This window comes from Peromyscus maniculatus, chromosome 5, assembly GCF_049852395.1.
Source record: "Peromyscus maniculatus bairdii isolate BWxNUB_F1_BW_parent chromosome 5, HU_Pman_BW_mat_3.1, whole genome shotgun sequence".
NCBI lineage: Eukaryota > Metazoa > Chordata > Mammalia > Rodentia > Cricetidae > Peromyscus > Peromyscus maniculatus.
Genome location: NC_134856.1, coordinates 93089272 through 93103131, shown reverse-complemented (window position 1 = coordinate 93103131; position 13860 = coordinate 93089272). Strand labels below are relative to the sequence as shown.

The window sequence follows — 13860 nt, the reverse complement described above, 5'->3', positions numbered from 1 at the left end:
AGTAAGCCTGAGCCATAGACCAAACAGTTTGTAAGAGAGAGAGAGAGAGAGAGAGAGAGAGAGAGAGAGAGAGAGAGAGAGAGAGAGAGAGAAGGAGCGTGAGAAGTGGGAGAGGAGAATGGCATGAAGAGAAGGAGGACAGCCCTGCAATATAAGAGTGCAAGTCATATGAGATTTCAAGACTGCCATCAGTATTAAATGTCTCTAGTTGCACCTCCTATTCTACAAAGTGCCTCTCCAGGGGCTAGACATAAGCTTCAGATAGTCTACCCCTCAGGTAACACCAAACACATACTAGAGCCAGCTTCATCTACAACCTTCTACATCCAACATTCAAGCAAGATGATGGGATGAGGTGATGCATCAGACTGTATCAAAACAAAAGGCAAAGAAGAACTTTGTGGTTCTTACAGTCTCTCCTCCTGACCCAAGAACAGGATAAACAGCTACAAATCCACATAGCAGCAATGGCTTCCTGTGGTCTACAAGGTCCCTGGAAAGGTATCTGCCTCCATCTGGCTAGATGAGAGTCCAAGCCAGAGAAATGGTCACCACATCTCAGGATGTGAAATGAGATAAATCCTCCCAGACACACACTCTGACCTTGACATCATCTGCCAAGTACTTTGCCCCTAAAAATAAGCATGGCTCTGACAGGTAGTTTCTTTCTCAGGTAAGAGCAAATATGGGGACACACCATACTCAGAGGAGAGAAGAGGCAGGCTGTGTCACCATAACTCTATCTATCATACCCCTGGCAGTTCTGTAACACTAAGGGCAGCAGATGATTACTCCCTTTATCATCAAAGTTCGTAAATTTTCCCATTTAATAAAAGCTACACCAAATCTGAACTCAAATATTTCTTTTATTTCCAAAAATTTCTTCAACATAGAAAAGGCTAACTGATAATGTCATTGTTTAGAAATCGCTTGTGTGTGGCCTCTGTGGCAGTAACTCTTCACATCATCGTATCAAATTTTTGTCTAAGATAGGTCTATCAATTAATGTCTTTTTAGCTGTGTTTATAATGGTAACCTTCAAGCACACACAGATGTCAGAGATAAGAAAAAGCATCCTCATGTGTAGATCATGCAGTGTTAATAATTATAAATTATCCTCACTGTACAAGTGCATACTCACAGAAAATGTTTATTATTCCAACACAAGCGAATATGCTGTATGCGCTCACATGCGCACACATACACAGGAACATATCCACCCATGTACAATAACTCGCACGTGAATACACATTATGGTCACACACATCCCCAGATACATACTTGGATGTCTATACACATTAAGGAACACTCACATACCATATCCAGGCATATAATAAAGTGAATCCCAGGTGTCTGCCATCTGTGTATACAAGGATACTTCAGCTAGAGGACACCCTTTCTGGAGCAGCCCTTCCTCACCCTGGCAAGCAGCTGTCCCTCATCTCTCCACAGCCCTCTGCAGCTCCACTCCTATTTTCTTTCTATTTCTGTGGTTCAAGACCCCAAATCTACCGAGTGCCTCTCTCAAAATGCCACTTTGTTTATATAAAGTGGCAGGCATATAAGACTCAGACATTATTCCTTCCAGATGTCCCATCTGAAATGGTATTGGAAACATTCTTCGTTTTTGTTTGTTTCCAGATAGGGTCTCATTCAATAGCCCACATTGGTCTCCTTGAGGGCAACCTGCCTGTTTCAGCATCCCTAGGGCTATGATTACAGGCGAGTGTCCCAGGTCCCCATTTACTAACACAAGCAACCAATCAATCATGATTAGAGCCCTCTGGAGAAAGCCAGATACCCTTGATGGCATACACAAAGGTTCAGGCAGCAACAGATCGCTATGGCTGTTACGCAGCTGTTTAAGATACAGCAGGAAGGGAATGACCAGGAAAGAACAGGCTAGTTCATTCTGTCATCACTGGCAAATACATAGTCAGATTTTTCATTCTGCCAGCCTGGCTAGATCTGTGCAGTAGCTATCACTTGGTACCCACATCATCACACCTGTGGATAACCTTTGTTCCTCAAGGACATCTTGGCCTAACTTACTTTTCAGGTTTGTAAAGTCACTTGTCTGACAGAAATACATACAGGTTCAGACACCATGAGATAGTGACAGTCACACAGATGTACAATGACAATTGAAGTCCCACTGACAAGATTGTAGGTTGGTTTTCTCTTGTCCCCCTCCCCTGTCCTACTCAAACTATAAGTTGGGTCACTAACTTCTCAGTAAAAATGCCTAGATGTTTTCCTTTCACTACCAGAATTAGAGAAAAAAAAAAATAAGGGAGTTGTTACTTAGGCATTAAACAATTTTTAGGATTGAGAACAAGGAGTGTTCAATGGGGCCCTTATGGCAACTCTAGTGGATGTTGAACAAGGAGATGCAAGAATTAGGCTTCACATACTTTATTACCTACTCATACACTTGTCTTATTCCATTTCCAATTGTTCCTAAGTAAGAACAGTGAGGTAAAAATAAGAAAACTGCACAGGGCAACAGGCTCCTATGTTCTACAGGCACAGGACAGGAAAGAAAGTTCAGCTGCACTCTTAGGGAAATGCAAATTTAAATCACAGTGAAATTATTTCACATCTATTGGAATAGCTTTTTATCAAACAGGTGAACAGTAACAGGTGAGGACAAAACTGTGAAGAAAAGTAAACCCTGCAACTATTAGTGGTGCTGAAAACTACTACAGTGATCCTGGGAAATGGTGTAGAGATTCCTACACTAACAACAGAGCTTCTACAGCCCTGGTTGCTACAGGCAATAAATCATATTAGGGACCGCCAATTACTCTGGTGAGCAGTGTATACAATATTAGCTTCTTATTGGTCCCACAGTAAGAATACACAATAAAGATAACAGCAAGTTTAGTCATCTTAATTAGAGAGTAAGATATGACCAATCAGAGGTGAACTTGGAACTTGACAATATCAAGACAACTGAACACAAGTCAAGGACCACCACCCATAATCAAGACAAGTCAATGAGTGCTATCATGTACCTGGTTTTCTATGTAATGATACTAAGGAATGAGAAAATAGATCGAGATAAGACAGTTCCATGCTGTGCTGACAATTAACTTAAGCTCCATCTCTGAGAGGTCTCACACCTGCAGGTGAGAGAGGCATGCTGTGTGTGTGAATAACTGTTCCCTTAATAGATGAAACTGATGAAAATCTGTTCTGAGCCTTAGAGACAGCAATTACATGTCACTGCACTTGCACAGCAAAGATAAAAATCCATTTACAAAACTGTAGTCAGCATAGTCTCACCCAGCATATTAAATTGCCACTGAGCCTGTCACTTCCCTCTAATAGGGTTTAATGAACAATGAGTTCTTTACCTTTCTTGTGAGTGGCACTTCAATGGGGACAGGAACAACTTCAGCCAGAAGGCAACCATAGAAGGCCACCATGAAAGCAGCAGGGTCATTGTTGGGGAACACCAGTGCCACCTGGAGATGTGCAAGACACAGAGCAGACAAAAAAGCATGATTTACCTTTCTACAGACAGCAGCATGAAAATTCCAAGACCTCAATACAATAGCATAGGCCTATAAGACCAGTACTCAGCAGGCTGAGGAAGAAGGATTATAAGTTCAGGGCCAGTGTGGGCTATATAGCAAAAATATATCTCAAAAGTGATGGATGATGAGGAAATACTTTAATAAGTGTCCCATACTTTTTTTTCAACTAACTTGGAAGGGAAACATTAACAGCTGCCAACTACAGTACCATTACTAGGCAAGAGCTCATTTTATTTTCTTCTCTCATCTTCCATAGCCATGTAATTTTCATATACATAAAAAGTATACATAATATGTGTTTTTACTCTTTTCACTGATCTACATAAATAACTCCTTGTATTCTGATATATAGTTCTCACAACAATAATTAAATGCCTGTATAATCCATTACTAGGTAGTTGGGTAAAAAGCTTGGGAGCTAGACCCAGATAGGACTTAATTCAGATCCTAAGGTACTTCTGAATTCTTAGGCACAATTTTGGTCTTTCTACGCCTTGGTTTCCTTGAATGAGAAAAAGAGCAATAATATAAACTGCAGCTGACTGTCATAGTAAAGGTCAAATGAAACAGGGTTTACAGAGTTCAATGTGAAGCATGACACATCACACCATATCTATCTATAAACATGTGTTACTAGTAATCCTCACATTACCAGTTCTGATATAAGTTCAACATCAGTCTCTTATATTGTACATGCATATTTTCACTGCCTACTATTACTATAGCTAAGTATTTAATCAGTATTTGATTGTTCCTGGTCCTTCCTAGCTCATCAAACCTGCTCAGTTCAGCAAGACTGAAAGCAGAATATTATAACTCAGCACTGATTACTACATAGAGTTTCCAACACTCCTTAGCAATATGGCATATCTTAAGGATGGAAAATTTTCCTCTTATGGATTCCTTTTCATTTCCTATATTTACCCTTTCAATGTCTTGCTATGTTCCCTGGAACTTGTGTTTAATATATTGTAACAAAGATTTCTTGATATATTTTCACATCTTGGCATATATTTGACATTTTAAATGTGTTTCCTTTATATTCATAGGTAATAAGTATTAGACCCAGTTTCCCCATACCCTTTAAATGAAAAGAGACTTAATGTTGGTGTGGACATACATTCTGAGAAATACGTTAAGTATTTTTATACTTATGGCCGTATCAGAGAATGTACTCATGCAAACTGTCACTGAATGTCAGTATGTGGTACATGACTACAACGCAGCCAATTTAACGTTTATCCTATCCTAGTGCTCTCCTCTACAGTAAGTTTTTAAAACAGGATCCCCACTATGTTCTTCAGGATGCTGCCTCTATTTTCACACCAGCTCCTCTAGGATGTTGCAGTACCTTCAGTGTTAACTCTTTACAAGCAAAATAGGTGTATTTTCACAGGCACATAAATCTAGCACATATGCATCATTTTTGTAGTTTCTTATTCTGGAGTTCCAAATAGTTTCTTTAAAAAATGTTCTAAACAGGACTTATTAATTTTGGTAAGAACATTCAGATAAGATAAACAGGCTCGCATAAAAGGATTGTGATGGCAGTTATGAAGGCAGGAGCTATATATCTTAAATTTGGTCATGCTGGCTGTTTAGCAATACAGGACAGTTGGTAGAAACAACATTAAGTTTTAGAACACATGATTTCTTTTCTACATGGCTAGAAGAGCAGCTAGATGAACAAGTTTGAAAAAGAATAAGATGATTTATTTGTGTGTGTAAGCATACTAAAATTCTTTGAGACTGAGGTCTCATGTGTATCTGCCTTCATTGAGGAAGTCAGTGTGTGTGTGGACAGCACATTTTTGGATGGGGAGGCTCCTAAAGAAACAAGAGACAATAATAAATTTATAACTTCCCACGTGACTATACTGCCACATGATTTATTCCCACAAAGTAGGCCAAGAAGTCTAAGGAAACTGATCAAAGCAGCAAAACACACAAAACTCTCCAATCTGATGGTTGTACCTGTTCACAATGAATGCATACTTGTCTTTCAAATCCAACTGTATTCTAAGGAGGAAGGCAGACTGAATTCTGGGATTATAAAACAGAAGTTATCTAGTTATTTGAACCTCACTTACCCTGTCTCCAGGCCGTACCATAGGTTCTTGCTTTGTACCTAATTTATGTAGAATGTTGTAAGCAACCTTCATACTTCTTGTCCATAGTTTGCCTGTTAACAGAAAGTATAAACATACAAGCAACTTTAACATTCACATGCATATTCAGTTACATACAACTGTAAATATTATTTAAACTAGGGAACATTTTCAAAGTCAAGCACATACATCTATTTTGCTCAGTATATTTGGTTGGAGGTAACTGTCATGTAGGAAACTATTGACAAAAAAGGGAACAGGGAAACAATATAAATCTGAAAGCTAAAAACACATTCAGAAGTAGTAGTAGAGATTTTAAAAACAGCACAGATATGAGGGGAGGAGAAGAGAGGGAGAGAGAGGAGAGAGGAAGGAGGAGAGGGGAAGAGGAGGAAGAGGAGGAAGAGGAGAGGAGAGATTGAAAGATTTAATTTCCACCTGTTTAGCCAGTCTTATGCTTGGCCTATGACAGGGAAGGAGTTGATGGGACATGAAGCCGTAAGTTTTTATTAGTTAACAGTATACAGGCATGGGAATGGCGGGGATGGGGTCTTGAAAAATCCTCTCTCACGAAGTTTACCCAGAGATTTTTTTTTTCCTATTTTAAGCCTTCAACTTAAGTTCCTAGAATCAGGATGGAAAATAAGTACTAAACATGACACATTGCCAGAAAATCATCAGAGCAAGGCCTCAACACCCTTAATTCCTCTCAGTGTATGATATACTTACTATAAAGCTACAGAAAAACTTAATTGCCATATTTCTTCTGGGTTAAGCATGGGGATGACAAGTCCCAGTGAGAGTAATAAAGCTATATCAGTGACATCCATCTCTTATTAATGTGTCCAATGAACACAAATTGTGTAAAAATGTCTCTGACAGGTCATTTGAACCCTGATCCCCTGCAAGTTGTAAACTTCTCAGAGTGAACATTTTTTAATCTCAGGACTTAGGAATTCTGGAAGAGGAGTCTTTGCCCTTAGATAAAGTAATAACAAATATCTATAATCATTTTAAAATTCTGAACTCTAGAAAAAAAAAGGAGAATGCAAATTTAAAAAGATAGTTTTTTTTTTCTTTTCCTAGAGGTTTCTACAAGTTTTATTTAAGAACAAAACCAAGCTCTGAATGAGTTTTACATTTTAAGCCTTAATCCTATGCCTGTACATTTCCAGGTAATTATGAGTAGTGGAATAAAAGTGACTTCAAATCTAAAGAGAATTCTTGCATATATAAGGCATTTTACAGCACAGTCTAAGATACTCAACTATTAAGGGCTTTCAAAATAAATCAAGATTCAAGGCAATACATTCATATAAAAGTAATATAGTGCAGATCAATCTAATTATGTCTCAGTATAGTCAAAGTCCAGTTTTCCTCTTGTAATTAGAAATTATTGTTTATAATAGTTTTAATTTTTTAAAAAAACCTGAATTTGTTTTATTTCCCATTAAACGAAAGCTACCTGAATTAATGTTGCTGCTATTTACCATTCATAGGATTCATCTACTTGTCTGTCCCTTAGTGGACAGTGAGCAAGAAGAATGTTTTATCTTTCATTGTTCTAACTCCCAGGATAATTCCTGATTCTTAGTACATGCTAACCACTTTTTTTGGGTTTCACTAATGTCATAGGCAAGCACCAATCAAGTCCACAATCAAGGTGTGCAACTTAACTCTTAAGTATTTCATTCATTTTTACTTCCTCATCTGAACCCCATAGATATTTAAAGTCATTTGATACTTTATTTGGGGAGTATACACCTCTGTCAATAATCACTAGTTTGTGAGAAACATAACAGGGAGGTGATTTTTGTTGTTGTTGTTGTTGTTGTTGTTTTTAACCATAAGTACTTTAAGGATCCAGACTTTCCTTACTGTGAACAAAACTAGGGAACTATTCTAGCTGAATAATTACATTTTGTTATCACTGAATAAAATAACAAGTAATGTGTTTTAAACAAACCAGTCAATTAAACCATTAGAGTCTGTTAATGCTTCAACTTCATTTTCAGCTGGGATTCTTAGAAGGCGGTATCTTTATTCACTCACACACAAGCTAGTTTTACATAGGGTCTCAAGGAAAAGTACAAAATGCAAACTTTGGGCAAAGTTCTTGAGATATACTTAGTATTTTCACATCTTGTAGTTTTCAGAGAAAAGGAAACTGAGTAAGTGCAGTTGCTAGTGTAAAACAAAGACAAGAAACACTTCTAGAGTGGGTGACAAGGACTATTTTCTTTAGCCTCTCTTAGATTTGAATGAAGTTTAAGTTGCTGTACAGACAATGTAACTGCAGAGAAAGGAGACAGATATGCAGGGGGCAATACAATTCTCAAAAGAACATACCACCCATAAAACTGGGACAAGCATTGAAGAGAGTTACCAGTAACAATTTACAATAAGATGGTGGAAAGATTGGTAACTCAGGCAGCTAAAACCCTGCCATACTTGGAATAAATCAGAATGGATGAGGAGGAGTTAATTAAGTTTTACCCCTACATGAAGAGCTGTTGGCAGCTGATGGCTGCTGGGGAAAGAAGAGTCAGTTTTCTTCAGAGATGCAGGCCTGAAGGCTACCCATGCTCCAATAGATAGTCTTATAGCCATGTATATACAGACAGTACTAGATGGACTCAGCGGGGTATTGGGAGAAAAAAAAGGAGCACATTAGGTTGTGAGTGAAAAGAGATGGTGGAGATAGGGGAGGAATTGAAAGGGAAAGAATGAGAAATGGATTTGATCAAAATATATCATATATATGTATTGATATTAATTATTTTAAAAATAAAAAAATAAACAGGAACACTGATGTGGTAGAAAAGCTAAATGTACTTACATGTATCCTAACAAAACAAGAGGAAGCATATGAAGATGGTGGTTTCTACCAGGCCAGATATGAAAAGGGAAGCACTATGCAGTATGGTTATTTTCATGAATTAAGGTTACAGTAGTCCATGGGTGCTGCTTAGTATGCTTCCTATTTCTACTGCAATGTGAAGATCTAAGTACCAGATATTTTATAGGTTTACTCTATCTACATTTCTACCAAATATTCTAAATTTCTGAGCTAAAAGTTCTGCTGTTTCAGGACTTGACTGGGAATTAAATTTGAGGGCTGAAGGGATATATGAAGATTTTAAATACTATAGTCCTTCAATTATACCAATTTCCTCAGGCATTAGGACAACTGAAATTCAATGAGCCTTGTTTCCCCTGAATTTTCTCAGAAATAACCAATTTATTTTTGTTTCCTACAGAGATAACATTCATGTACAGTATTCACTGTCTCAGTCAAGGTTTTCATCTTATATATTGATAAGGTGTAAGCTAATATTTGAAAATATCTTACTTTCTAATATTTTCTTAACAAGCAAAATTAAAGATTAACCAATAACCCATTACTGACAAATAATATCAAAATACAGAAAAATGTTAAGTGGCTTATAAGACAATTTGGAACATTTTGGTAAAGGAACAATGTATATGTAAAAATACGTATCCCTCAAAGCAACAGTGTTTCTTGTATCTCAAACTTCCCACAGCCTTAACAGAAAGGCAAAGAAGCAAGCACTGGTTTCCTTAAGTCATCAACAGAGAGGGGCTCAAGTTTTACTCCAATGATAATTCTCTTGAGAACTCATTTTCATTCAATTTGACTTCCCAAGCCAGAGTACTGCACCACTGCACACAACAAACTTAATGCATGCTTGCAGGTCACTAAAATGCATACAACTTCTAGGACAGTACTAGGGGTCCCCCTCGACACACAGACAGGTGAGTGCTGGAGTCATTAGCTGTAAAACAGCAGTGATTCCAAGTACATAATTAGCTTTCAGAATTAATTTGACTGGGCATGAGGATTACACAGAAAAAAGTCTCCTTTCTTTGATTACTAAAACCTTTTCGTAAGAGCATACTTTAAAAAAAAAAACAACAAAAAGCTTATGCTAAATCACAGACAATAATCTCATCTATTTTAAAGCCACAAATACAAGGGGAGCATAAAAAATATACTGCCAAACCCAACATACTTCTAAGTTCAAATCCCATTTTGGTACATGAAACGCAGAAGTGCCTCAGGGGCCCCACTCTCAAGATGCTGGGCTCTATTCAGTTCTATTACTTACATAGCCTCTAGCTCTTAACCTTGGCGGCTCATATAAAACTGAAGCTCTTTCCTCATAATAATCCAAAGTGTTTGTGATATAAAAACAAAGCCAAAGTTTTTTTTTTTTTAAGCACCACTGAATGTCATGCATGCAGATGTAAAATGACCATTTGTTCTTGTAGCTATGAAGCTTAATTCTTTGTAAAGCTGAATCCAGAAGTATGAAAATAATTGTGGTCTGTTTTCTCCATAGTGATGCAACTAAGAGAAAGACTTCTCTCTAGCACAGCCATGTGTAAAAGTTTAGTCTGCATTAAGTATACTGTGGAAAGAATTACGTGAAACCTATTTCTCTAACTTTCTGCAATGTGTATCCAGATTTTGCTGCTTCTGAGTGATAGATGTCAAAGTGGAGACAGTAAGAAATAATCATAAATACATAAATCTAAATGCTGAAATAATAAAGATTAAAATCTCCAAAGTTTAAAAAGTCACAATCCTAAAAGTAAAACTACAGATGCTGAAATCCCAAGGGGCCAAATCCTGAAAACTAATTCTCACTGAGAGAGTAGGGGAAGACTTAGTCAAAGGGACAGAATGAGGAGTGAAGTCTGGGGATGGGTTATTGTCTCCACATACATGCAGGATGGTATCATGTGATGTAAAAGAAATACTAGAAATCTGATCAAACACCATCTTGGATACAGTGTGTGAGGTTGTCCAGAGATCAGTGTGGGTCTGAATAGACCAGGTAGGGATGATCACCCTTGATATTGGCTGATAACCATCTAACCAGCTAGGAGACCAGAAAGAACAGAGGCAGAAGGTGAACTGCTCTTTTTCTTTGCTGCATTAGAGATCAGAACACGAGGCTTGGGTAGAGGAGTTAGCTCATTGACAGTATGTGTTCCTAATATGCACAGTCCTGAGTTCAACCTCCACCAGCGCAAAAAGAAAGGCATAAAACAAGCTCAAGTCCAGAATCAGCAGCCTCTGGATTCAACAACCCACACCATTAGCTTCTCCAGAGTCAGCAGGCATTTAGCTCCCTAATATTTTTAAATGTCAGCATTACTTTTGTTTAATTTGGTATGTTGTGTCTTTTATTATTATACTGTTCCTATTCCAATACTGGAGGTACAAATGATACAACCTTTCAGACATCTCTAACTCAATGTAGTCTCTATGAAGGTGCCCAAGGTATTGCCTTTCAGTATCAATATTGTTCAAATATATAAATGCACTGAAATTTCCTCAAATTAACAGTTGTCCTCATTAAGTACTTGTATTCTCCTAAGATAACTTTCCAAGATCCCAGTTCTCTGGTGATTACAAACACAACACTGACCCAAATAGCCTTTGATTAGCTTTGTCAGAAGACTTGGACTATCCACCATGACATTGCAGGGGACCACAGTTATAAAGCTGTTATATGTAATAGCCAACAGTAAAGATACACACGTAGATATTTGCTTTCTGACTTGGTTCCTTATGAATGCAGCTCATCGACTTGTAACTCTTAAAGCTATATGACTTGTATGAATAAACCTGAGTATTTAGCTTGGCAAAAATTTCTCTATTCTTACATATATTATTGTAGAGTGGCCTATAAAGTATTATGTCAATATTTTCCTATCTTTCTGATATAAATCTCCCTTTAAAAATGTAAATGAAACCAGGTATAGTGTATGCCTTTAGTCCTACGTGGGTGGATATCTGCATGTTGGAGGCTATCCTGGTCTACATAGCAAGTTCCAGGCCAGACAGGGTTACATATAGAGACTCTGTCTCGAAACAAAACAAAACACGTATTTGTGCATGAGTGTGTGTGTGTGTGTGTGTGTGTGTGTGTGTGTGTGTGTGTGTGTGTGTAATAAATGTCTTTTAAAGAATTTTAAGTATTTCACCATAACTGTATTTTGGGATTTAAAACTTTTGGAATTTTAGATTTCAGGAATTTCCGTCATCTTTCAGTTTCAGCATTAGGGTATTTTAGGAGATCATGATTTAAACCTAGGCCCAAAGGTTAGATTTTTATTCCCTACTGATCACCAATGAAAGTATTCATCTGAAAAACAAAAACAAAAACAATAATCACAGCTTTATACATCCATTTCTGGTTTTAATTTTTAATTTTTTTAAAAAAGTAGTAACTCCTCTATCAACACAAAGTAATTTTACTAAAAATTTCTTTAAATTTTCATCTACTTTTAAACCAGAAACAAAAAAAGGAACATGCTCATAAATGAGTTACCCAGAAGATACATATTTTTTCCCCAACCAGTAATGACAAAAGACGAGAATAGATCTTACAGGATTACTATAAGTGCCATTATGGGATTACCGTAAGTGAGGATGTACAAGGGTTTTCCGTTTGTGTCCATGGTAGTCAGGCAGGGGGCCTTTGGTGAGATGGTCCCCCATCGCTGTAGTGCAGCTTCTAAAGAGGGTGGCCAGTTTGTGACCACTCCCAACTGCTCCCCTCTTGTGGCCAGCATCTGGGCACCCTCTGGCTTTGGCTGGTTTGGATCTGGTTGTTGAACTAAATACATTTAAACACAGAAGGTTTTAAGAAAAATATATCCATATTAGTATAATATTTTTAGAGTCTATAAAAAATCTAGGAGATTCATATTTCAGGCATAAATATATCAGCTGACAGCAAATATGCTTTTCTAGAATTAAAATGATTATGGATGTAACAAAAGAATTGAGCTCTTACAATTTCCAAGGCAACACAGAATGGAGACTTTAGGTGGATGTGAGAACCATATGCCTAGATTCTCACATTTAAACACATGGGTTTAAAGTTCTAATTATTAGCACACAGTATTCAAGACTCCAAAAGGCTCAGCTCTTACATTATATTTTTCCCTTTACTGATGACATACAGGTAGAAACCTTCTACAAATACTCTAAATAACAAAAGCATGGTGAAAGTACTTTCATGAGTAAAACTAAAATAAATGCCTCGTTGTAGAACACACTGTTCCTCTTCTTCTAGTTTAGATAGGTGTTAGCCAGTGATGGTGGAGCATACCTTTCTTTAATCCCAGCACTCAGGAGATAGAGGCAGGTGCATCTCTGTGAGTTCAAGGCCAGCCTGGTCTAAAGAGAGATCTCCAGGAAAGCCAGGGCTACACAGAGAAACCCTGTCTCAAAAAAACAAAACGTTTAGATAGGTGTGAAACTGAAATTAATTCCCCTATTTTTAGAAAAAGATTCTCTCTCAGAGATTGAGTGATCACCTCCACCTGCTATCGAGAAAATCAGCTGAGACTTCTATAAATTTTATTTTATTTTTCAATTTTCATTGAATGTGTGTATGTATGTGTGAGTGCATGCTTGTGTGTATGTGTGTGTGTGTGGTCCCATGTGTATGTGAGTGTGCATGTGTAGGCTGAAGACTGATGTTAGGAACTGTCCTCCATCATTCTTCTTCTACCTTATTCATTGAGGCAGTGTCAGTCAATCAAACCCAGAACTCATGGATAAGGGTAGTCTCACACCACCTTGCACTGGTGATCTGTCTATACTTTTCAAGCCTGCATTATACATGGGTTCTGGGGATCTGAAATCCCATCCTCACACTTGCACCCAAGTGCTTTATCCCATTAGTCATCTGTCTCCCCATCCCTCAGCTGAGTCTTAACTTCAGTTAACAGATAAGAAGCTTGGGTTTGATCCAGCACACAGATCTACTTTGTTTCAATTTTAAGTTATCTAGGTGAAGACTACCATTCACTATAGGTGAGATGGAGGTCAGAGTCCCCACCATGCTTCCCCAATCTCATAAGCTTGTGTAGCAAGTATCCTTTGGCTTTGAGCCAAGGATCTCTATAGTGTCATTTTGCTTTACTATCATGGCACTGAGTCTTTACACAGAGGCCCAAATCACAGAACAGAACCACATTCCACTGAGGGGGGAGATGGTTCCAAAGCTCTAACTGTTCACACTTGGTGTACCTTTAACATATTGATTGGAAACAGCAACCTGCACTCTGAATTAGAGTTGTATTATTAAGAAAAGGCCAGATTATTACTCCTAATAAAATAAAGTCATTTTGCAGAAAATGTAGCATTGTATATGGAACTATAG

The 13860-nt window shown here is 37.6% G+C and overlaps 1 protein-coding gene across 8 annotated transcripts in view; it reads right to left on the bottom strand.

Annotated features, from left to right (window-relative positions):
• Dip2c (disco interacting protein 2 homolog C) overlaps positions 1–13860 on the bottom strand; it is a 417859-nt gene that overhangs the window by 132864 nt on the left and 271135 nt on the right. For all 8 annotated transcript variants that reach the window (XM_015998738.3, XM_015998740.3, XM_015998739.3 and 5 more), the window contains 3 exons: positions 12106–12303; positions 5633–5724; positions 3360–3470 (listed from right to left, as the gene is read on the bottom strand). In XM_015998738.3, coding sequence (XP_015854224.1) covers positions 3360–3470; positions 5633–5724; positions 12106–12303 — 401 coding nt within the window. The remainder of the gene's footprint in view (positions 1–3359; positions 3471–5632; positions 5725–12105; positions 12304–13860) is intronic.